The sequence below is a fragment of the Electrona antarctica genome, assembly GCF_951216825.1.
Source record: "Electrona antarctica genome assembly, chromosome: 22".
Lineage (NCBI taxonomy): Eukaryota > Metazoa > Chordata > Actinopteri > Myctophiformes > Myctophidae > Electrona > Electrona antarctica.
In genome coordinates, this window is record NC_136805.1 from 29,964,556 (window position 1) to 29,991,717 (window position 27,162).

The 27,162-nt window shown below is 41.1% G+C and overlaps 1 protein-coding gene across 1 annotated transcript; it reads left to right on the plus strand.

Annotated features, from left to right (window-relative positions):
• Positions 1-9,284: 9,284 nt before the first annotated feature.
• On the plus strand, positions 9,285-27,076 carry LOC306915083 (pleckstrin homology domain-containing family S member 1-like; the record flags this gene model as incomplete). Its single annotated transcript, XM_079492328.1, has 13 exons — positions 9,285-9,315; positions 10,420-10,514; positions 10,737-10,855; positions 11,825-11,959; positions 14,918-14,993; positions 17,683-17,760; positions 18,178-18,240; positions 18,676-18,737; positions 19,654-19,689; positions 23,943-24,050; positions 24,964-25,059; positions 25,948-26,077; positions 27,000-27,076. The coding sequence occupies 13 exons, from the start codon at positions 9,285-9,287 to the stop codon at positions 27,030-27,032; spliced, it is 1,062 nt and encodes a 353-aa protein (XP_079348454.1). The 3' UTR covers positions 27,033-27,076.
• Positions 27,077-27,162: the final 86 nt, after the last annotated feature.

A 27,162-nucleotide genomic window follows, 5' to 3' on the forward strand; every position in this document is an offset into this window, starting at 1 on the left:
GTAGATTTGTGTGTCCCTATGTCTGTCTGTCTGTCTGTCTCTATGTCTGTCTGTTTTACCAACAGGTGTCTGTCTGTACAGGAGTTCAGTAGGCTACAGTATAACAATTTCAGTATAGTTCCACCGTTTTTAGTAGAGTCGGTCTATAAATTGAAGAGTTTGCCTCGTACTGTACATATGCTGTACAAATCAAATTGACTTGACTTTGACTGCCTGTCGTTACGTGAAAATAACAAGCAATGTATGTCATGGAATGTCCCTCGTTCAGAGGGACTTACCGTGACTAAAGCCTTACGGTAAGAGGAAGAAGGAAGATTGTGATTTACCGGTTGATAGGTTTGAATGTTGCGGTCACCAATAAACGATGTGTGTGAGCGCTATATAGGACAAGCTCTCCTCCACTCATAAAAAGCGTTCTGTGGACACTGCCTTCTTTTGCATGCGTTCATTCCAGAGTGACAGTAATGTCATCACGGCATTACGTAGTTTTTACCAGCTCAGTGGCCTTGTGGTTAGAGTGTCAGGGGCCTGGGTAATACCAAAGAGGGGGGTCTAAATTGCCCCTTACAAGTCTGTAACTCTGGCAGTATATAACGGCTCCATTTGGTTCCAATTAGTTACGGCGAGACCTTGAAAGTTTGAGAACCATTGCTCTAAGCCATGGGTCTTCAACGTTTTTCAAACCAAGGACCCCTTAGCAGAGGGAGATATGAAGCAAGGACCCCTATTAATTAAACTTGTTCATAGAGCTTCATGGACTTGTTTGACAGCACCATCATCAGTGTTAAGTGTATAGGATGCATGGTCATGTGTACTTTCAGACATTTAACCACTTAAACTGTCAATACTTGACCTTTCAGTCTGTACTTGTTTTTTCCCCCTCTACACCAAACTGCTTTGCCTACAAGCTTGTAGAGCTATTTTTGTCTACCGTTCTCCTAAGAATAGAAATGCTAGGGTTCAAGTGGTTAATGTAACAAAACAAAACAATAATTCTATAACAGAAAGATTTGCCCAGCCCCGTGCAACTCTGTTGAAAACCACTGCCCTAAGGCCCAAACCGCACTGCTGACGGTGGCTACGCGCGCGGCTGTGCGCAGAATACTTGCGTTCATTCACTAGGCGCGCAAATGCAAAAAGTGTCGTTCTTGATTGTGTTTTTTGGGGGGTTTTTGCCTTTATTGAGTAGTTTCACAGGAAAGGGGGAGAGAGATGGGGGGGAGACACGCAGCAAAGGTCGTTGGGCTCCGGACTCGAACCTGCAACACGCTGTCAGGCTGGATTACCAGCCTAGGTGCCTGGACCATTCGGCCGGCCCAGGCCGTTCTTGATTGTGTTATACACTCATGAATCACGAAGCGTGCGTGCATGGGGCCTTTTGATGTAGCGCCTTGGGAGGGGTTGATCTGTCACTGCACAGTGCACACCAATGCAACTCCTTGCAACTGCCATTGTCCCACCCACACACATAGTCCTTAAGTGACTATGTGTGTGGGTGGGTGTGTGGGTGGCTGGGTGGGTGCGTCTGAGCACGAAAACAGCATGGTTGTTTTTCACCACCTGTGCGCAACCTAACGCACACACAAACACACGCACATATTAACTGTACTGTATATATGGTGATTCCGGGTGTGCCAGTACAGTACAGTACAGTACAGTACAGTGACAGTACAGTACATTACAGTGGAGGGTACAGTAGAGGGACCCCCACACGTTAACTCTGTCATTTCTCAACTGTTTCGGACACGGGGCGGCTCGCCGGAATCGGGCCGGCACCCTGCGTTCCTGTAGGTTTGGAACCCCCCCCTGGGGACCCCCACACGGAGTTGCACCACTTACTTCACACGGGTGTGATTTTTTTAATAAACTGTGGCCCGGTGGCAGCCCAAGACCCTTGGAAAGCTCCTCAACTTTTGCCCTTAAGCCTATAATTTCTGGGAACCTTCTATGTCCGAAAATGTTACTTTTCAGGAAAATAGGGGGAAAAGGAACTTGTGTTCCAATGGAACCAATGTAGTTATCGTTGGCTTCTGATTCAAAACCGAATAAATACTTACTGTATTTGTCCAAATCTAGGCAAGATGCATTAGTCAAACTGGGGGGAGGTTGCTATATACTGTACTGTATTCGACGAGCTCAAAACGAGCTTGCATAATGCTGCTTTTGATGCTTTTGTGTGATGCTGTGGTATGATCAAATAAATATGGAGTTAGGTTTCTGCCCGATTTGTTTTTGTTGTCTTCTAATGTCAAGTGTCTTCTTGTAGTTTACTTACTATGCAGATATATCTTGGTCAATTCTTCTCATGTCTTTGTTACTTTGATGTATTTTATTATATTAGTTTTTATTAGGTTTTTTATAGACATGACATACAGGACATACATAACAATGACACATACACCAGACTAGACAATGTATAAAACGAGTGGCGTGATGTGTTATCTCTTGACCGCAAAAGTGTTTAGATAGCACAATGTTTTGACAGAAGCTAGATTCATTGTTTGCCTGGTATCCTTGTTTCTTTGAGGCTCTACCTTTTTCTTTCAAGGACCCCCAAATTAGTGTGTATTTGGCTGCAGACCCTCACCTGAATATGATTTGTGTTAAAAGAATATAAATTAAAAAAAATTGAATCAAGATTCTCAAAAAAGTATAGCAATATACGCGTACAAGCTCGCAAGCTTTTACATCTGGTACTATTTTTTAATAGCCAACTTATAAATGGATAAGTGGTTAAATGATTGTGATACTTTATTAACACATTTTGCTGAGCACCCCCCCCCCCCCCTCCCAATGACCCCTGGGGGTCCCCGCAACCCACTTTGAGAACCATTGATTTATGTGACTATTCAATGTTTCAGTGGTGGGCACACCGTCTCCATCATGCATGTAGCTTTGTGTGTCCCTATGTCCCTATGTCTGTCTGTCTGTCTGTCTGTCTGTCTGTCTGTCTGTCTGTCTGTCTGTCTGTTTTACCAACATGTGTCTGTCTGTACAGGAGTTCAGTAGGCTACAGTATAACAATTTCAGTATAGTTCCACCGCTCACTTCACACAGGTGTGATTTTTTTTAGTAGAGTCTGTCTATAAATTGAAGAGTTTGCCTCATACTGTACATATGCTGTACAAATCAAATTTACTTGACTTTGACTGCGTGTCGTTACGTGAAAATAACAACAACAATAACAATGTATGTCATGGAATGTCCCTCGTTCAGAGGGACTTACCGTGACTAAAGCCTTACGGTAAGAGGAAGTACATCAAATAAACATTCTTGATTGACATCAAGAAGGGCCGATCTGTCAGCTCACTTCACGACTTCTATAGGCACACCCACATCCACACTTTGTTTTCAAGAGTGTTATAGGCGCAAACGTCAGTAGCATTACAAAGTTACATATATACAAAAAAACTACCAATTAAAAATGTTCCTTTCTATTTCCAATTCCAAGTGTGTTTGTCTTAAATATGTAACGCCAGCACCACTATTCCAAAGCCCCATCAGGTACAAGTATTTTCAGCAATGGGATAATACTGTTTTGGCTTGGTACTGGTAGATCTTGTTGAGCTGGTCAAAAGTCAAAAAAGTGTAGGCACACCTGACCTACACGGTACACCACACCATACCTACGATGTGAGTCAATCAGACATTCCACACTCTTGTGTTTTTTCCAACGGCAGAATTCCCCGGGTGCCTGTGGGCTGGCAAAATACACTCCTCAAACCTTAACCTCTTAAACCCCAGGGGGGTCCAGGAGGGAAAATCAAAAATATCGGAGTTGGAACCCAAGACCTTGACCAGCCCCATTTACCCGCTGAGAGCTGTTCATGAGGTGGACAGCCTCTGCCCCCGCCGGCGGGGGATTGGGGCTCAAGAGCTTTTTAAACCCCCAAAGTGGAGGATAATGAAATATACTCCAGTAGCCTAAATATTGAAGTGGGAAACTATTATTGGTCTAAGGTAGCCTACGGTATAGGGTGAATATTTTAGTGACAGTTGCACAAACCTTTCCCCCCCCGCTGACAGCTATAGAATCTAGATATTTCTGCAAAGGAAATCTTTTTTTTTTGCATTTTTTAATGAGAATCCTGTGTCCCTATTCTGAGATGAACATTTGGCCTAATTGATCTACAAGAGTTGTGAACTTATAGATCAGCTATTTTGGCGAAGATATTGTGTGTCGAGGGAAAATATTGTATAGACCCCTGTGGGACTCCACATAAGATGGGCTGTAAAAGGTATACGGTAGTTTGTTTGTGTAGTATCACTGTACATATTAGGGTCGCAAATGTTAAGAATGTATTTTATCGCCAATGGGCCTTGACCTTTCTAGATATCATCTATCTGGAAATGTCAACGGCAAGACTACACGGAGCGAAAGAGGAAAACATTAATATTTGGTCTGATATTGCAGATTTGGTCAAGGACATGATAGTCTTATTATTATTATTATTTCTTCCCATTGCACAGTAGTAGGAGTCTTGACGCAGGTGTGCATTTTGTGGCATCTTTGGTCCCGGGGGGAGGGGTGGGTGGGATTGTTTGTTGTTTGTTTTTGTGTTCTTTTCTTTTGCTGTTGTACGTGTTACTTGTTTTCTTTATTCATTCATGCTGTTAACATGGTTTATTGTGCTTTTTTGTCTTAAATAAAAAACATTTTATAACAAAAAAATAATAATGTATTTTAGATTCTGTTATTTAGAGAGGTGCCAGGACCATGGTTTATCGAGTTTGAATGCACAGATTGTTATTTAGATTGCATTTTGTTTAGACAGAGGTTACTGGTCATGGTTTACCTGCTATCCTAGATTCTTGAGGCACAGTGTAGTCTATCTGCATTCTCCTTGCTTATTGTAAGTCTCGAGTCTGGATCGAGTGGCTGCTAAAAATGCCTACATTGTAATGATATAGAACAGTGGTTCTCAACCTTTTTTCACCAAGTACCACCTCAGAAAATATTTGGCTCTCCGGGTACCACCATTGTGACGTTAAAATACGTCAAACAAATACAGTAGCGTATACCTAACCTATCCCATCCTATTCACACAGGAGGGAGATTGGAACGGCACTATTTTGTGCTGGGACCTCAACACCGGCCTGGATGTCAACTACTGTAATTTCACTGGAGCAATAGTGCTGTAGGTCCGTCTGACTCCGAGACGTCTACCACTGCACTTTTTACAAGCCCCCCCCCCCCCCCCCCCCCATTTGCCACAGGTTGAGATTCACTGATATAGAACCTTGGGGGACTAAGCGGTTAAACCGGAGCAGTGTGAGCTTGTAGATCTGCTATTTTGGACCAATGTTTGTCCCAGAATAGGGACTCAGGGGTGGTAGAGAGGGCCCCAGGCCCGTAGAAAACAGTGTGCTGCTACTGCTGCTGTTTTATTCTATGCATGTTAACATGCCTGCATATGCATGTTCAGGGTGGCGTGGGACTCACTCAAGCCCTAAAAAAACTAAAGAAATCTATATGCTGCACATAACACATGCTGCTGCATATAACACATGCTGCTGCATATAACACATGCTGCAGTTTCCATGTTGTTGCGAATGCAGTGAGCACTAACTATGAGACCTAGCAGAACATGCCTGTCTGTCTGTCTGTGTGTGTAAAAAAACTTAACTTAAAAAAACGTAACTTAAAAAAAAACTTAACTTAAAAAAAAGAAAAGAAAAAAAGAAAGAAACATTAAAAAAACGTAAAAAAAAAACACATGCACGCACATACACACTAAAAAAAACTTAACTTAAAAAGAATCTTACAAAAAAACACTTAAAAAAGGATAAAAAAGAGAACTTAAAAAAAAACCTTAAAAAAGTAGGCCTACGTCATTTATTCTAATTGTTGTTATTGCAATTTACGAGCTGCGTTCGCTTCCCGCGTTCGCCCGTCTTACTTGTTTTATTTATGGTGCATGCGTGATGATTGAAGTTTGTCTCTGTATAAATAACAATAACAATAAATGACAGCAAGCAGGTTGCAGAGTGAGTTGGACTCCCCGCACAGTTGGCAATGAACCGACAGCATCCACATTCCTGGAAACTTCCATTCCCTGATGTCATCAAAAAGTGGAAACTTTTGAAAGTTTTGTAAGGAGGGATGGCCTTGCCTGGAATCCTGTACTATCTGCCCCACGGATCACACTGGCTGTAAAAGAGCAAACAGATAGAGAACTAGAAACACTTGCTTTGTGGAAAGACAACCTCTGTAGCAACACCTTCACAGTGGCACAGTGTCGTCTGATGAGCCAAGAGTTGACACAGGAGTGTTGACGTGCAGGATCATGAGCATAGGTGCATACAGGTAAGCGTGCTTCTTTCTCTTGCAAGTCGAGATACGCTCGATCATGTACTGTACATCGTTGGTGTTGTTGGGAAGAAACCTCTTATCTCCATATTTTAACTTGTTGTGTTTTTTCCTGTTTTTCCTGAATTAACGGCCAGTAACAGTTTGGGATGAGGTTTCCACCCAACTGACATGATAATACTATGTGTTAGGATTATTTGCGTCCTTTTCAAGCTTTTGTTTACGCTGTATATCGTTGCTGTGGGATGACCTTCATTTTGTTTCTAGATTGTTTTGATGTTTTTTATTGGCAAAAACGAGGATAAAACACAAAAAAGCTTCAGAGCATAATTTGCATTGTGGTCCTACCTGCAGGACGGGAACCCCTTTTGGTGTTTCTACTTGTCTTTTACCCTTCAAGATGGCAACATTTTTGTAATTTTTGAATAAATAAAATGTTTTTCAGAAAACTTAGGTCAGGATTTAGATGGTGTTTTTAGAATCGGCTGCAGTCCTAAATGGGTTAAGCTATGCTCAATTTGAGACTTTCATACAATGGTGTCATATTCACAAGATCAAGATCACAATGTGGTAGGCCTGCTTTAGAAAGAATGTCTAACATTTTTGACAAAATGACATATGACGCCAGGTTAGTAGTTAAAAGTGCTGCACTGTCTGACCCTGAATCATGCCTGAACATGTCTTGCAGTTATAGAGTGTGCGAGTGCACAAAATCAATTAATCATATGTGCTAAATGGCAACCTAGTTCACAACAAAATGTGACAAAGGGTTTTGCAAAAGAGACCTGGCTTTTGTGACATCACTCGCTTGCACAGAATCAGAACTGCTGGCATATAGCCAGCAGTTAGACACTAACCCCGGACGAACTGGGGGTGAACCGGGGATTTGCCTGGGCTTGAATCAGGGACTTTCACCACAATGCATCATAGAGTGCCTCTTGGTGGATAGACAGTCTAGATAGCCTTGTGGTTAGAGTGTGCGCCCTGTACACTCAGAGTTGTGGGGGTCTGTGGGCCTAATGCATCCCAAACTGGGGGTCACTGGAATTAAACAAAGTTTTATAATTACTGCCATACTTGCCTAGCCTGGCTAATAAGCCAGACTCATGTCGTTGCTGGAGCCACATCCTTTGTAACTCCACTCAGCTGATTCCAGGACAGTTTCCACATTTCTCAAAGTGGGCACCGGTGACCGTTTGCTTCACATCTGTTTCTGATTTCTACATCAGTGGTTCCCAAACTTTTTCATGTCAAGGACCCCCAAATTGACACTCAATAGACCGCGGAGCCCTCATTAGAAAAGATATGCCAAGGAAGCCCCATAAGAGAAGATGTTTACGGCTCTGGCAGTGATTTTCACCGATTTTCAATTCAAGGACCCCCAGGTTTGACCCGAATTATGCTACGGACCCCCATTTAATGGCATTTCTATCTCTGGGACCCCAATGTGTATTGTAAAATCAAAGTTAATTTTACTCTGAGAGTGTACAAATGGAAACAAATTTGGTTCCATTTGTACACTCTGAGTTACAGACCCATAAGGGTCCATTTGGTTTCTAATTATCATTTAGCTGGGGACCCCCTGGAACTCTCCCAAGGACCCCTAGGGGTCCCCGGACCTCACTTTGGGAACCACTGTTCTACGTCTTCCTCTGTCACTCTAGCCACCTGCATGTCCTTCTCTCACGGCATCCATAAACCTCCTCTTTGGCCTTACACGTTCCTCTTGCCTGTGAGGAAGAAATGATGTTGTGCTACAGTATTATGGTTGCTTATACAGTATCTAACCTTTACCGTCACTTATGTTACTTATATAATACATTATGATAATGTCATGATGATATTTGGTAGACTGTAGGAGCCAGATGTCTCAGCTCAAGCCTGTTAGCTATTGTTTATGTTCGCCTGTCTTTTAACTATATGGTCTGAGCCTGGGTCCTCACTGGGTCTAATGTAGGCCTACTTCTCCCCATACATTAAAGAATAACCATCGCCCACCTTGAATATTGTCTCTGACATCAATTACTGATTGATCCAGAATTCCACAATGATATACTTTTTTTCCTAGTCTATATCATCGATATATCATCGATTATACTCGCTAATGAATTTTCATAAATGTATATGAATATTCAGCCACACCAAACAGCAGAATTAATTTATTGGAATGGTTATATGGCCTTATGATGCACAAAACAAGGAACCCGGTCCATTCTACAGCTTTGCCAAAACAAGCACCAAAGAAAGAACAGTGTGAACTAAAATATATGCTTGATGTAGCGGTGCAGAAATGTGTTTCAAGTGCAGAACTTCATCTTTAGTCAGCGTGTTCGGCCCTAAAACAAATAAATAAATAGTCTCAGCCGGGACAAAGGGGAAGAATGTGTCACGTCAAAAATCCTCCTGTTTGCTTTTCAAACGGTTCGCCACGCGAGGCACCAATGACCAAACGAGTTCTCCAGAACAGTCATCACCTGCTATACTGCTAGTGAAAAGACGCTTACAATAGACTCTGTCCCTCACAGCCTGAGGGGAGACTTTGAAAAGACGAACAGATAGATACAGATCTGTCTTTTCTTAAGTTAGAAAAAGATCAGATTTTGCGTAAAGGGCAGCGTTTCTTAAATGTGTCACAAATGGAACGCTTTCATGACTTCTATTTCCTGCAAGAAGAAAGCAAAAGCAAGCACTCGGTTGAGTAATTCCAATAATAATAATGTAACGGGTGCACGGTTCTGGAAGATACAGACTGTAAATGAATACCAGCACTCGCGTTGTATCCTGGAAGGATTCTTGTTTTATTTTGTTCCCCCCAGCAGCAAACACCAACAATGTGGACGTCAATTTCCTGCAAACCACAGCCCACCTCCCTCACCTCTTCTTTCTATGTTTTTATCTCATTCTTAATTAAATCTAGAGACTGTAGAAGCTAATAGAATAAACGTGTGCTATTTTTTCTTGTAGGGTTATCAACATGCACAAGCCCAGCCAAAGGATTCCTCCAGGTAAATATTCACTAAATGGAAAACTGTTTAAGTTTCTGATACAATAATATTCACCACATACAAACTATTCAATTCACAAAGTTACATAGTCACATAATATTAGCCTACTGTATGTAACTTTGTTTTAAACTTCTTCTGCTATAGGCCTATACTGATTACATGGTGGTGATGTTCACACTTATACATCTTGTATTATATGTTTTAACAAAATCAAAGTGCCACAGTAATCTAGGATCATAGATTAAACCAAGAATGTATCATCAGTCGAGTAAAATAAAAACATAATTCATCTGTACACTGGAACTATACAAACTAGAAAGATGCAATTCTGGAAAATAATTAAAGTGTGGTTGCCGCAATCGCTAAAATAGACCCCTCCCAATCTGTGTATAACATGCTATCTAAATTACATTTTTAACCTTTGCATAATAAGACTGAATGGTTGTAAAGTTTACACCTGAAAACCTGTGCAGTGACGATATGCCTGATTGTGATTTAGATACACCCCCCACCTCTTTTCTTCTGAAGATGCAAGTAGGCCGGGCGCAGCGCACGCTTGCGACCAGCAGCAATAAGTTTGGTTTGATTGATGTATTGTATATGTGTTTCAAGCCTTATGACCTGCTGTAAAACCAATTGCCCTTCGGGGACACTAATAAATAACCTTGATCCTTGAACCTTGAACCTTGCCTGCAGTCTGAGCAAAGCATATGAGATAATATGACATCAAACGTTTTAGACTTTGTATTTGGAGAAGCCATGTTTTCCTGTGCCGGACCACAACATAAACAGCGATGTAGTGTAGGAAGAACTGATTCCAGAACAGTGTTCTGTAATCTGTTCATCTCCCCCATCTAAAAATATGTTGTTCCAGAAGCACCCAGAAGCAAAGTGAGATTATATATTCAAAGATTTTGACGCATTTTCACAATAAAAAATAAAATAAAAAAATCAATAGCTAAAGTTTAAAATAATGGTTAAAGTGGTTAAAAGTAAAACCTATACAGTGACAGATGCGTTCCAGGTTTTAATGTGTTAAAGTAAAGAAATAACCTCACACCATGGGAGCTTTAGTGTTATAATGTGTTCTATTTCATGTTAAAGGTGGAAACTCTTTGTTCTACCCAGTGGGAGCAGAGATCAAGGCTGGCTACCTGTACAAGTCTCCGCCTGCCAAATTGAAATGGCCCAACATAGAGGTGGGTTCTGCAGTATAAAATAATGGTTTTAGTATATATAACAACATAATATTATGGTACTTTGTAGATTTTGGAAAATGTTCCATTTGGTTAATCCTAACTATGAATCATTTAGCATGGGAACCCCCTGGAACCTCCTCAAGGAGCACTGGGGGTCCCTGCCGTGACGTGTAAGTGTTTACACTTTGGGATTTGTGCTTGGTTCCATCTCTCCTCTGGCAGAAATCGTGGAAGCGACGTTTCTTCGTGCTGTTCAAGATCAGCGAAAAGGAACACCAGCTCAAATACTTCAGGAGCGCAGAAGACCGGGACAGACTACTGGGAGAGATAGACCTGTCACAGTATGTCAATCAACCTTATTGTCACATGTTTAGGTTTGCAGGCGTGTAGTCGATGAGATTTTTTGTTTGTGTGCAATCGGCTGATTTTCATTCGAATGTTCGAAGTGTGGTGGGTGTTCAGGCCAGCATGGCTTGCATCTTGATTAAAAACAGAGAGGCCTAGTATAGATGGGGTTTAAGTCGACATGTTTAATGGAACGGAAGTAGGGACAATAACAATTTCTGCGGCTTTTCAGCTCTAGCGATGTGCATACTGTTTGGCAGAAGCATGCATTTGTGTGAGTCGTGGTTAATTAAATGTCGTCATGTAGCCTAAATGCTACTTGAAATGCTACCAATAAGTAGGTCATAGTTGACTGCAGTGTTTACAAGTTGTGATAAATGCGAGCGGGCGTATGGAATGCATTCACACCGGTATGAGGATGTTGGTTGACATCCCTCACAATGCTGTGCTAAATCACTTCACATACTGTATATGATCACATTTTAAACAATGTGTGTTGTTCACACTTTGCATTGGCATGCATTCTCCTGTATTTAAATTGCAGGTTACACACACACACACACACACACACACACACACACACACACACACAAGCACTATGCATGCAGACATGCACGCACGCACAGACCCACGGAAACACAAGCACACACTTTTTGTAATTTTGTTTTTAAACTTTTGTTTGACATATTTATAGGCAACCTGGCTATTGTAGTCGCACGTCGGTGTCACGCACCAAAAATACTTAATTATAGAGTTTGTAGATCTGCTGTTTTTGGTGTGCGACTCCGGCAGTCTGGCATGCAACTATCCTAAGTGAACTGTGTGTGTGTGTGTGTGTGTGTGTGTGTGTGTGTGTGTGTGTGTGTGTGTGTGTGTGTGTGTGTGTGTGTGTGTGTGTGTGTGTGTGTGTGTGTGTGTGTGTGTGTGTGTGTGTGTGTGTGTGTGTGTGTGTGTGTGTGTGTCAGGATCATGCGCTTGTACATCAGCCCACAGAACCATCCCAAGTGGAACTGGGTCCTGAAGAACTTCAAGTGTTCTCCAGCCTGTGTCCTCTTCATCAAGACCGCCGAACGCGACTACTTCCTCATCGGGGAGAACAGGTCAGGAACATTCGTATTTTAAATGATTTAATAAAAAATACACCATTTTTCTAATGTTAAAAATATCTTTTCTAAATAATTCCATAAAAACGTTTAAAATATTTTAAGAAATAGTGAAAATAGTAGATGGACAAGTACAAGCTCACAACAACTGAAATCTGCTATTTTCACAAGGTCCCGGGGATACATCATATTTCTCTTTTGGGTCTCAAGCTAAATGTTTTGTCCCAGGGACTTACCCTCAATCCAGCCCTTGATGCTGAGTGCCACAAAGGGAGACACTGGGCCCTGAGGCACTGAGTTTTTGGATGCATATCAATGGTCCATTGTGTGACCTACTAAATCCTGAAGTGTGGGTCTAATGACGTGCGCGTGACGTCATTGAAATAGCGTAACACCAAAGATAAAAATCACCTACTGGAGACAGCCAGGCAGTGAGACCCTCCAGGGAGAGGGAAGTAAAGAGCAAAACCTGAACAGACAGGACAGACATGTGTAAAATACCTGTGTCTTATTGTTGAGGGGATGAAAGAGCGGGCGGTGGATCACCAAACACCCCGTATACAGAGACGTCTGTTCACACCAAGGGCCGCCCACGATCATTGATGCTGCCGTATTGCAAGACTTCCGCATAAAACCAAACCCACATTTTGTCACACCATCACTAAACCTGGGTATATTTTACCCGATATAATAAATTCCATAAACATATTTATTTCTCATCAAAATATGTATAGTACAACAAGAACAATACATTGTATTTGAGATAAAGTCACCCAAACACCTGCCTGTAGAAAAAAACAGGGATGTGGGTACGCAAACACACCTACCTTCTATGATGTCATCATGACATCATAGATGCCATGATGCACATGGTTAGCCTCATGTGCATCATGAAGCTAACCAAGGACACACCCACCTCAGACATCAGCATCAACATTATGAAAATCGCATAAACATAATTGTCCGGGTGAAAATCACCCGGGTTTAGTGTTCTATAGGGTTAAAACGTCATGCTTCTTTCACCTGAAACGCTAGTGCGCCGCCCTGCTCTATAGACCGATTCAGAAACGGGTTTCATGGTCGCAGACAACGTATTTCCTGTAGGCGGAGACGACATATCTGCACCTCTTCTACTACAGTGAATGGAAAAGTGACTGATGTTAGTCATGCATCAAACGTTACTCTTTTACCTGCTTTTTACTAACACTAACATTACAAAGATGCCCAGAACATCGGGATGAACCTGTAGTTTATGGCTGCTCCAACAGTAGTGGCAAAAAAGAAAAGAAAAAAAGAACGAGTGTCAAAATTGCGGTGGCTGAGACCAGAGCCATAGAGTAATGGTTGAGACAAAGCAGTGTAAAGTATAAAGTACAGCAGCCTTGTGTTCCTAAAACACAAAGATTGGGTATTGGGTAAGACTGACGTTATGTATCTTTCAGGACCTTTCACTGCTTTGTCTCAATCATTACTCTATGGCTCTGGTCTCAGCCACCGCGGTAGATATTTTGACTTTTTTTATTTTTTTTTATTTATGTTGCCACTACTGTTGGAGCAGCCATAAACTACACAGGTTCATCCCGTTTTTTTGCCCTCTCCACACAGTAGAGAGACTGACAATGGGAACATGTGATTCTCACAAAGGCTCAATTAATTTATTTTAATTTAAACTTCATACAAACATGCTGTTAGACAAACAAAACTGCATTTTAATTTGTAAATACAGCATTTATTTTGAGTATGAAAGACATGTAATGGGCTGACTCACATGAGCATATGAGGACGTCAGCGATACATGAGCTTTATAAATAAACGGACACGACTTGGTAGACTGTTAATCTATTAATGTAATAGATGATATTAATAGTTCCACCAACACACCTGCTGTTAATCCACAGCACTGTGACTAACTATACTGTCCCCAGACCTGTTCAAACGCAAACAAACGTCATTAGACCCTGACATTAATACCGGGATGTTTTATGCCACTGTTTCACAAATAGTGACACATGCATTTTTTGAGGTAGCAGGTGAATAGACCTTTATTTATTTTATTTTATATATCTTTCAAAAGATTTGAATGAATGAATGAATGAATGAATGAATAGGCCAGGTCAAAAGGGTGAACTAGACTATATGAGCAGCTCTGTTTTTAGAAATCTGCTAAACCAATAAATGCATTGAATTGCTGTGATTATTCAGTTCTTGGCCAAAGGATTACATGGGAGTTCATATGCCCTCTGTGTTGGCCACCATGGCTGAGTCATCAGCACTGACACTTTTATTTAGTAGCTCATAATAACACATGAGTAGATGACACTGCCACGCTCTCCTCGCGCTATTTTGGGAACAATACAAAAGAAAGAAAATATGATGTTGTCCAGTTGTTTTAACTTCAATCTGCTGCCCCGGATAATGACCATGGCTCCTCACACAGACAATGCAAGGTCTTTAGCTTTAGAAGTGACTAAAGAAGTGAGAGATGCAGCAGACCTGCAGTTTATTATAGGAGTTTGTTCCACATCCACATCATGTGGTGCTCCTCCACGTTAGGTTCTGATTCTGGGTTCAGAAAGCTGACCAAGTCCCAAACAACTGGATGGTATTTTGGCCTCAACCATTCAGTGCTTTATAAACCAACATTATTCTTTTGGAATCAATTCGTCACAGGGCTATAACAACGCTTTAATTTCCTGTCTTTCCATTTCCATTTCTTGTTTGTTGCAGTTTTACATTTGAACTTCATTGTGAGGATGGTCAATTGTGCAGCAAGGGGGTGTGGTGGGGTTATACTCTAGCTAGCGCAGTGGTTCTCAAAGTGGGGTCCTGTATTAACACAAAACGTGTTAATACAGCATCACAATAATCTTAACCACTTTATCCATATTTCATACATTGGCTATTCAAAAATAGCAAATTATATTTTTGTAACTATATATTTTTATGATCTTTCAGCACGGACGTTAGTGAGTGGTTCTCCAACCTGTTTGATGCCCTGAAATATCGCCCGCATCGAGTGTTCGACACCGAGGTACTTTAAACTCACCTCACCTCTGACAGCCGCACGCACACACACACACACACACACACACACACACACACACACACACACACACACACACACACACACACACACACACACACACACACACACACACACACACACACACACACACACACACACACACACACACACACACGTAATTCTAATTACCAAACGTTCATTAAGTATTTAAGCCCTATATTTACTTCTACAAGTTATTTAATATCCTTTTTTTGCCATTTTCAAAACAAATTGTGAAATGGGACTACGCATGATGACAGTGGTGACAGTAACACAGAAAGGCTTAATTGATATAATGTATGTATGTGTAGTGCCATGACTGTCTTTCTCTCTCTCTCTCTCTCTCTCTCTCTCTCTCTCTTCTCTCTCTCTCGCTCTCTCTCTCTCTCTCTCTTGTAATGGAAATATTAGAATGCCAAATAGGTTGCCAAATATATCACTATGGTATTGATACATTTAATGAAGCCTACTATAGTAGATGATACTTAACACTCTAATTACCACCTGTTCCTCACTGACAAACTCATTGCCGACTCATGTAAACCTATTTCAAACTATGTGAGTTAACTATAGAATAGGAAGGAATGACCATCTCTTGTTACTCCTGAAACTCTGTACACTCCTGAAAGTATAAAAGATGATGTGTGATATGTGTGTAAGGGAGTGCTGGGGGAAGCTCTGGAGGGAGACACTAGTCTCTCTCCGGTGTGATGGCATATACAATATAGGAATGGAGTTTGAATCCTGATGGTTGAGTCCTGCATCTTCTTAATGTGTTTACTTACTTATAGTAACATCGAAAGCTGCCATTACACTCTCTCTCTCTCTCTCTCTCTCTCTCTCTTGCCAAAGGACTCCAGTGACCCGTCTTTGGCGCCCGTTAAGGTAAACATATCTCTGTTCAGCTAACCTTCCTCACAACCTGTCTGACCAGTCCCACAGCCAGCCTTCATCCATGGAAATAAACCAAGAACACATGGTTCTCAAACCCCCCCCCAGGGGGGGACCAAATAGGGCCCTCATGGGTCTGTATTCTGTAACTCTTGAGAGTGTACAAATGGAACCAAATGGGGCCCTTACGGGTCTGTAACTCGACTTGAGAGTGTACAAATGGGGCCCTTACGGGTCTGTACAAATGGAATGGTCCATTTCAAAAGGTTTTTGAATGTTTGTGAAAGATTTTTTAACTATAATGAGTTTTTCTATGGTTAAACTGGAAATGTATGCATGGATAAAGTGGTTAAAATGATTGTGATGCATACTTTTGCTGGGGACCCCCTCAAACCCCACCTACCAAGGACCCCTGGGTGTCCCCGGACCCCACTTTGAGAACCACTGGTGTAGAGAGGCCGCCCCACCGGGGAATGGTAAGACCTCCAGCGTTTGCCGGCCTCCCGGCCAGCCCAGTCTACATTATGTGTCAAAGTGCCCCTGAGCAAGGCACTTAACCCCTGTAACTGCTCTCTCAGGCGTTGTACTAATCCTTGGTTTCCGCACTGCTCCTAAAGGTTAGGCCAAATGCAGAGGTCATGTATGTGTAAATATTCAGTGGAGTCCATGGTCATCACCATGACGTCCGCACGACCAAAAATGTATCTCCGATTAGAAATGATAATGCTGGCAGCGTGGCTGGCATTGGAGCAGTATTATTCATTAGGAGGACACATATAATATTGTTATTGACTGAAATATTAAATATTTTTTGTTCTTAATATCCACAGGTTGACAAACTAAACAATGTTCTTTATTTTATATTGTGTATATGGATCCATAGACTTCTACCTAGTAAACAAACCCTGATGTTAATCCAATTAATGTTGACCTTCTTGCTGGTTGACCCAACAAGGGACCCCAAGTTAGATTCAAGATTCCAGAGATGTTCTTGGTCACATGCTCACACGTGTGTGTGTGCAGTGAAATGTTGGGGTGTCAAGACAGCGCCACACTATGCTAACAAAATGAATATCCAATATAGGGACGGAGCAGAGCAGCCGCTTGGCGATCCGAGGAATCCCAGTTCTATTCCCCGGCTAGGAGTGTCCTTGAGCAAGACACTGAACCCCTAACTGCTCCTAATGAGCAGGTTGGTGCCTTGGTTTCCTCCGTAGTCGGTGTGTCAATGTTTGTGTGTGAAATGGGGGTGATGAACATTGTGGCGAGCTTTGGATAAAGGCGATATTGAAGTCAACGTGTTGATCTGAGTGTGTTTCGGTGCCCACCAGTGGCCGAGACGCCGGGTTATTGCGTGGGCTCTCTCTCTCTCTCTCTCTCTCTCTCTCTCTCTCTCTCTCTCTCTCTCTCTCTCTCTGCATCCCACATGCTGAGCTGTGGGCTGACGTCACTCATTTTCGGAATCGAGGGGATCGGGGATCTCCATATACAGTACAGACGTGTGTGTCCATATTTGTTTGGGAAAACAGTCAAACAGTCAAACCCACAACTTGACCTTTAAATACTATAGATGTTGGATCCCCCCATCCCCCCCATAACAAGCATCCGTCTACAGTACATAGCGCAAATAGCATTTTATATTATGTGGTGACCGTTCTTCTGAGCTTGATAACAGTACTGTACTGTATGTAACTGGGTTGTAATTTGAATGTGTTCATTCATTCATGCGTTTCCGTTGTGTATTGTGTGTTTTCTTTCCCCCCAGGCTGATGTAATGAAGCAACGCTCAGTGTCGGACCCCCCTCCCAACATGCGCTGCAGGTCCATGTCAGAACCTGGAGAGGTGATTGGCTCCTTGTTGATCTGCTGTTATCATTCTGTAGAATGCTACCTGTCCTGTGTAGGGATAGGGAAATGGTTCTCAAACGTTTGCATGTCATGGACCCCTATTTGGTCATGGACCCCCATTTGAAAATGTTTTGTGCCAGGGATCGACCCCCAGAAGGGAATTAATTATAAAAAGAAAATCCAATTTCAAAAATAGCAGATGTACAAGCTCTCAGCACGGCACAAATTGACACTTGTGCATCTGCTATTTTTTAATAGCCAACATATAAATGGATAAAGCCGCAAGCGGATAAAATAATTTAGCTGCGGACCTGGGGGGGTACCCGGACCCAACTTTGATAACCAATGTTATAATTATAAACGTACAGTAAGTGGTTGAAATGAGATGTTAAAATGCTTTCTGTTTTTCTAGGGATCGGATCACCCGAGAAGACCAATTTCAGAGCCTCTGTACGACTACCCCAGATCCTACCGCGTATGTAACTTTGCCCTGTTTTTTTCATAACAAAATAATGCAATAGGCTCTATCCACACAAAATAACTCTTCCTACTTCCGGGCCCCTTCCCTACTTCCTTCACAGGTGTTACCAATGATACTAATTAAGGCTCTGTTCCACTCAGTGTGCAGTGGTTCTCACACACACATAACTCAACTCTGAGTTATTATGGGGGTTATTATTATGAGTTATTGTTACAAATGGAACCCACTAGGACACTTGAGCCCCCCCCCAGGTCTCCCTGGTGTAGCAGTGTTTCCAGTGAGCCAACATGCACAACAGCAGCACCCTGACTCTGTTTGACCAGAATGGAAAAGAGCCTTTATTACTGTCATTGGTAACACATTGGTAAGGTCTTTCCAAAATTGTGTGTGTGCCATTTAGAATTGATTGATTTTTGCTGTGTCCTGCAGAGAAAGGAGGATGACGAAACGTCGAACATTAGTGAAGAGAACTACGTGAAGATGGAGGCAGTGTGAGTGTCACTTCCTCTCACAAAGTGTGTGTAGATCTGATCAGTGATCATTGGACAAATTAAATCAATGTTGGGCAATATTACTAGGGTTAGGAAAGTAATATGTTACTTATCACGTATTACTTGATCCTTTAAAAAGTAATAATATATTATATTACGTATTACTTAGTATCAAGAGTAATGTATTATTATAGTTTCATAAAACGTTTACGTTAACGTTAACATAATAAATATAAATATCAAGATTCAAGTGATTTATTGTCTAAAATGTCCAATACGCTGCTTCAAATAACTGTCTCAATGGAAGAGTTGGGAGACCACAACTCCAACCACTGCACTTGTACTATTTGTGTTAACATACTCTACCATACACATATACTAGTTATATTATATTAACATACATACACATGTAGTTGCATTGTATTAACATCACCGTACAGGTGTGGTTATACTGTATTAACATGCATAACATTTTATTCATTAAAATAAGTCTCAGATTGTATAGTTAAAGACATAGGAATAAAGTGGGAGAAACCTTAATCATACCTCCCTGATTACCTGGAGGTGGTATCGGACCGCTAGAACAAAATGTAATGATTCAAACTCCTACAATTCCAAGTGCTTGTAGGCGGGGTTCCCAGTTCTATTATGATTATTTGGGGGAGTTACGGTGTAAAAAGGTTGAGAACCACTGCTAACTGTACTTAATGGAGAACACCACAGCTGGCCTGAGCTGGGTCACGTCGTATGTATCTCATATGACATGTGTGACCCACAGACACACTCTGTGGAGCCGTGACCTTCACTGTGAATTACAGCCTGGCTTTGACATGTCAAACTATGTTTGCTTGACCTTCTATACATGCATGCATGTATTCATGTGTTCACTGCTGTCTCCTCTGTGTGTCCGTGATAGATATGAAGACATAAAGACGTTGGAGAGAAGCACTCTGTAAGTGTATTTTAGTTGATAATATTTTATTCCAGTAAAATATGTACTGTACGCATAATCACTTGATAATCAATCAATAATAAGCATAATCACAATATAACTTAAACCCAGGGTAACACGTTGTTTCCAATGTGATCCAGCAGCATAACAAAAAAATATGCCGATAATACCGGTAGTACAATAAATGACACAGCACCAAATAATGCATTTTAGCACGTAGCACATGACATCACATGACTTTACAAAATATACAAAACGAGATTTTCATTTGATAAAGTCCTGTTTTGGTTTATTTGTAGCTGACATGTTACATGCATTTAATATTAGGAAAGTAAATTAATTTCATTGAATCAAAAAATGAATCGGCAACGACCCACCATTCATTTGGTGTTTCAACAATAATTAATCACAGTCACGTGGAAACAAAATGGATCCCTTGTTTGTCTGACCCTTTGTGTGTGTGTGTGTGTGTGTGTGTGTGTGTGTGTGTGTGTGTGTGTGTGTGTGTGTGTGTGTGTGTGTGTGTGTGTGTGTGTGTGTGTGTGTGTGTGTGTGTGTGTGTGTGTGTGTGTGTGTGTGTGTAGCGACATTGAAGTCAAAGAGATAAGTGATGGAGGAAGCCTGGTCAAGTCTGTAACTATGGTCTACGACAGACTGAAAACCCAGATGTCAACTGAGAGGTTAAGCGCTGGAGAAAGGTACATGAGTCATGAACCATTGGTCACGTTCCTTTACACACACGCACGCACGCACACACGCACACACGCGTACGCACACTTCAAAATATACACTATGTTTCCCACATTTACTTGGGTAATGTGTATTTTTTTAGTATCTGTTCCTTACTTTATTGTTCTTTCTTTTACTTGTTTTCCTTTTTTTTGGGAAACTTTGTACTTTTCTAGGAAGGGGAAAATTGTGTTATGAATTAACCATTTAAACTGTCTTTGCAAAAATAGTGAAAATAGCAGATGTATAAGCTCACAACGTGTCACATTGTGATGTGTTGTGAACCTGTCGATATGTCATTTTCACTATCTTTGAAATTGCAATGCATAATACATTGCAAAAAAAAAAAGAAAACATATTGCAATTTGTACTTTTGAATGCGAGCAAGTAAATACTCCAGTACTTTAGGTCAAGTTCAAATTTGACTGAGCAACTTGTAGTTGAGTAACATTAACATTTGACTATATTTTGAGCACTGGGGTTGAATACTTTGTCCAAAGTAAATACTGTTAATGTCTCTAATAGTGCATGGCTTTATCCATATATTTTAACCTCCTTGTTGTATGCCAGCACCTCCTCTCGTGAGCGACACTAGTCCAAAATAGCTGCAGTCAAATAAACCATTGTCCACTCCGCAGTATACTTCAGCTTCCTTTGGCTCACATACCTCGACTGACAACAATTACTGAGGTTGCTATAGAGCCTGTCAACAGACTAGAATAAACTACAGGCCGCTTATACGACCAGTTCGGCCAGTTTGGCGTACCGCCGCCGCTGCTGTTGTTGTTGTGAGCTTTCTCCCCCTGTTTCGGGTAATTTCATTTTGTTACACTTTTAAAACGCCATTGACTGGAGTCCCCCAGGGCCGTATTGGGTGTTTTATTATAAGTGAGCACAGAACAGATAACACAAACTAACATGACACCAAACAATGATCCAACAGGGACGGACATGGGGAAGAAGAATAATATACACATGAGGGCTGATTACACATGAGAACACCTGGGGAAGACAAGAACATAGAACCAAGAAACTAGAACATGAACAACACACAGAAATACAAGACCTAGACAAGGCACAGTCTGACTGTGACAATCATGGCACTCATCATCATGGCACTCAAAATGATCAAAAATAACAGATGTATAAGCTCAAAACACAGCGATGCGTTTTGAGCTGAAAACAATTGCATGTGGTTGGTTAGATGAATTTGCTGTTCGCTCACTCTAAGGATGTCAGTGAGTCAGTAGGCTACTCAGTACACCTCTCTGTTCCCAGAGAGGTGTGCTGTTGGCTCGCTCTAAGGACACCTCTCTGTTCCCAAAAACTGGAATTTGTTGTTTACAGTCTCCCTGAGGTCACCAAAACACAAAACATGATGGATCACATTCTTCCACTGCTGAGTTCACAGGTTTAGCACTAAACAGGAATGTGTTAATTACAGTACAGTACAGTATATTTAATTAGCATTTCATACGTTGTCAGGTATGTATAGGAGCCTTCCGCACTTCAGTGTTGTTGGGTTTAAACTATAGGGCCCTATCTTGCCTAAATGTATTAGTATGTAATCTACACTGACACATATTTAGCTTGTAGATCGGCTATTTGAATTATTGATTTTGTGTTTTTGTTTAAAAAAAAAAAAAAAGGCTAGCAAAATTAGTGGGCGGGGCCTATAAAAGCGATTGCGGCAACCACACTTTGAAATTCTTCCAAAAAAAATTCCTGACCTTTCTAGTTCTCTGTTGTTGTTGCTGTTGCCAGAGGAGGCCCTAATAACAGCTTCCATGTTATTAGCCATTGATTTGTCAGAATGCAGGGTTATGATCCAGCTTAACACATCCTCAACACATACCCGCAGATTAGATAGCACCGCTTTGGAGAAATAAAGAGCCTTTATTTGCAGCGGGTAACTATACGTACATTTACGGAAGTGCAGTTTTGAGGTATGCTTTACTTTAATGGAGCATTTCCATTTCTCAATACTTTCCCACTACAGTTATTTGAAAACTTTAGTTACAAGTTACTTTGTAGATGTATTGTTACAAAACAGATATTAAACAATTAAGCATGTAGATCTGCTATTTTCAGATGGTTTCTTTTTTTCTTTTTCTTTTTTCTTTTTTACAAATCTCTCAGAACTTACAGTATGTGGCATCGTACACAATTTGACTTAGAGGCTATAATTTTGAAAGTACCTTTGTACATTGTGGTATTGAAAATTCTAGCTTTACTTATAAGTAATACAAAAAACGGAGTACTTAGCACAACACTTAGCAGGACAAGGACAACAACAACAATATAAATATGAATACAAATAATTATCATCAACTAACATCAATTTACAGTAATTAAGAAAACTTATATAAAAAAAGTATATAACAGAATAAAAACATAACTATAAAAAGTATGAAAAGGCCTTCATATAAAAAGGTCGGTTTTTCCCCCCTAGTAAAGGATGACACTATAACTTTGCGAAGCCTTAGATCCTACAGTAGATGCCCCGGACGCAAAGCTTGATCACTCCATGTGGTGACACAAGCTTGTAGATCCGCTATTTTGGCAAATGTTTCGATCGCCCCAGAAACGGTACGGTACTAATAATAGTGGCATGTGGTTTAATGTAGTGGACAACAATGTGGGGTCCGGGGACCAGCAGAGATAGTTAGCATAGCTTCACAATCATTTTAACCACTGTATCCATTTATACATTGGCTATTCAAAAAACAACAAAAACTGCAGATGTAGTTCTGCTATTTTTTATTTATTACATTTTTTTCAACCAGTGTCAATTGTCTAGTCATCTAGTGTATTCCTGGGCACTACACTCCCTCTGCCAACCTGGGGAGAGCAACGGACTGACCTCATGCTTCCTTCAATGCATGAAGAGTCTTTTCATCTGACATGGGGGAGTTTCCCCAGTTGAACTATAGTGCAGAAGGAATGTTATCAATATGTCCGTACACGGAAAAATGTGTCCGTGGCAAAAACTTGTCCTTGTCTGTGGGATTTATTTTATTTTATTTTTTACACACCATTATAATGTTCTTATTTCCCAATTACTGAATGCCAAGTCTCCGGGTTTTCTTCAGAATATGTATGACACTGATAGGAGTCCAACTAGTACTAGTGGTTCTCAAATGTTTTAGGACCCCATAACTCTGAGAGTGTACAAATAGAACCAAATTAACCCCTTTGGTTCCATTTGAACACTCTCAGAGTTACAGACCTGTTGTCATTCAATACAATGTTCCACTCATTTTGTATGTCTGTGGCAAAAATGTGATTTTTACAAAAATGTCCACCACAAGCCAGCATGTTGATGACCCCTGGTTACCAGTTCGATTACTGCATGTTTTTCAAAAATATATTTTTTTGGGGTTTTTTAACATAAATCTCCTCTTCTGGGGGGTTCCCCTCCCTGGCACGTACGTATCAATTTGTGGAGGTCCTTGACACAAAAAAATGTTTGAGAAGCACATGGTTTGGCGAACATCATTTGATAATTTTTGACGTTCCTCCAGTGATGACCACCGCACAGACAGTGGTTGTTTCATGGAGAACGGAGCCGTCTCTCCTGTAGAGAAAAGTAAACACACTGCCAACACCTTGGAACAAAGCTCCATTGACAGGTGAGCATCACAGCATTGATGTTTTTCTATAGCATTCCATTGTGGGGATTTCAAGGAACGTGTTTTACAAGATGGAATGCGAGCAAATATTGTCTCTAAAGAAACGAGAGGGACATTGTCATCAAGTGGATGATGGGGGAGTGGCGGACAGTAACTATAAGTAGGCTACATTTACACAATATGAATTAACCATGTAAGTCCTATTTAGATATGCATTACAATGTGACACGTTGTGAGCTTGAAGATCAGCTATTTTAATGATATTTTTTCGAAAGTTTCGGAATAATCCTTTATTTTTTGGGGATATTTTATTGGTGAAAGCAAAAACAAAAAAACAAAAAAAAGAGCATGCATGTTGTAATTTGTTCCTTTGAACTCTTAAAGTAATTTTAAAAGCAATCACTCCAGAACTTTGGTACAAATTTGACAGAGCAACTTCCACTATCTATAACTTGAAGCAAGTACTGGATGGAATGGGCTATAGGCCTATGCACCATATGAACTCTGTTCCATTTAGTGTGCAGTAGTGTGCAATGGTACTTTTTCAAATCTTAAATTCGATGATTTGATAAATGATTTACACTTAATATAACATCAGATCTACAAGCTCACAACATGTCATGTCACAGCACTCAACAAAGTAATATATTATAATAAATAATAACAAACAATATATTTCCTAAATTTGATGGACATTTCCAAACTTTTTCCAAACTGCATTAGGCCTGCTCCTTTTTTTTCCTTCTGCACCAATATCTCTTTTCCAAAAAATATCTGTTCTACAAGCTCAGTGCACATCGCAGTGTGAGGCCGCATTCATGGGAACTTGTAGATGAGCCATTTTTCCCAGAATATGGACGCCATGTATATGAACTGCAACATCCTTTAGTTGTTTTTTTGTTTCCATTCCAAGCATTGACGACACAGCCCCAAAAGAGAAAGACATTGATGTCGACCAGGCCGATTTGAAGAAACACCTGATGCTGACAGAGATGGATGGTAAACCATGGTATGTACAGTTCAAAATATGTCTCTGCATGGGAGCGCTGACATCTCTCAAAGAATAGAGGCCTTTGCACAGTTCTAAGAATGCCTATTTACAGTATGTTGAAATTAACAATGGTTGGTCTGCGCCGCGGCTGAGTGGTCCGGTAATCCAGCCTGGCGGCGTGCCGCAGGTTCGAGTCCCGTCTTTCTCCCGATTTCCTGTCAAAGTACTGTACCCTATCAATAAAGGCATAAAAAAGCAAAAGAAATACCATACAAAAAAAGAACAATGGTTGCTAATACAACACCGCAAAACCATCCTTGCTATGTGTGTGAATTATATATAAATCAGAAACGTATTAAAAACCAGAACTTATTAAAGTCTGAATAAAACATTGTTTTAACCAGTTAATTTGTATGATAGATTATTAAGACAGATATAATGTATGGTGAGCAATAGTCACTGTTGAGAAATAAACCCAGAAAGGGTGATTAGACAGTTAGACCCCGATATCCTGCTTATTACACGGCTACTTCATAAATCAGTTATAAATCAGACACAAAATGTAATAACGAATCAATTTCAATCATTTGAAAACGATTGAATTGCTTACGGTAAAGAAGGATATAGTCCGTCGTGCTGCCCAGCGCAACAGGTCGGTACGCAAAGCTCCAGCAGGAAGTGTTGATCAATTTATGAATCAATACTTTGTTACTGTGTTGACTATTTATCGCCTCAAATATATATAAAAAAACATTCTTTAGCGTATTATTTTGCTGTAAAATGTCACTGTGTTTATATCGCTGCCATGCGTGCGTGCGTACGTGCGTGCGTGCGTGCGTGCGTGCGTGCGTGCGTGTCGCAGTGTGTCACAGTGTGTTCATTTGCATTGTGTGCTGTGTGTTGCAGTGTGTATGGGTGGTCGGGGCAGCCACGGTGTCTGTTCCACAAGGGAGACCAGATCCTGGCCATTAACGATCTACACACCGGCAGCGTGGACGACTTCCAGAACTACCTGAGTAAACTACTCAAGAACAACGTATGTTTCAAAAGAAGACCACTCTCGCGTGCATGCATGCACCTGCACTGGCTGCACACACACTACAGTCCTAAAGTGCATAATACTACCGCATAAATGTCATGGACACTGTCTAGTCATGTCATGAACACATGAAGACCAATCTGGGAACTCATTAGTTCTAAGAAAATAGATTTTTTTGTTGTTGTTTTTTCTACCAGCTTTTGTGTAGATACAAAAACTTGGTTTGGCTCCTCTCCTTTCTTAGTGCTTCTGTGTTTATTCCCACTAACAACAATACGAGTAAGGCATTGGTGTTGCTTTGCTTGAGAGATTAACAAGACATGCAGAGTAAAAAGTAGAGTGCAAAGAGAAAACAAGATGTGCTTCAAAGAAGCTATGCCAGGTAACCATCACACCTAACATCTGGGTAAACACCGCTGTCATCATGCACATTTTGTAGTGAAGCCAAAATCGAATCTAAATAACAAATAATGTGAGCAAGTATCCAGCATATATCTGCATACTAGTATAATCAGCATCTCAAAAGGTGACTATAGAAGGGATTGAGGAGTGCGTGGCGAGGTACAAGAAGGGATTTAAGGAGAGAGGGGTGCAAGGGGTGGACTCTGAAGAGGTACGTTTTCAGACTGGTATAGCTGGGGAGTTTATTCCACAGTTTCGGATTGAGGAGGGAGAAGGACGTGTGGAGTGTTTTCAAGGGTGTTTTAGGGAAGCGAGAACAGCCTATAGGGCAGTCAGGATGCATGTGCAGAGCTATTTCCGCAATTTTTGAACAGATGCAGGCGACAATTCTGCAAAATAATTGCCGTCATCTCTAATAATTGCAATCAGGCGATTATGTCATGATTATGACAGGCCTGTGCATATGTGAATACCGGTAATATTGGTCTGACTGTCCAAAACATGTCTGTGTTTTCAGGTGAAGCTCACGATCTTGCGTTTGCCGGGATGACAGCCTTTGCACTCAGTCAACTGTCTATGCAGTGATCGGTGAAGCCGACCTGAGTGACTGATTGGATGATTGTCCTGTTCGAAACGGTCCAGCTGGATCCTGCTTGAAGGAGGGCCTGCTTGGACCATGG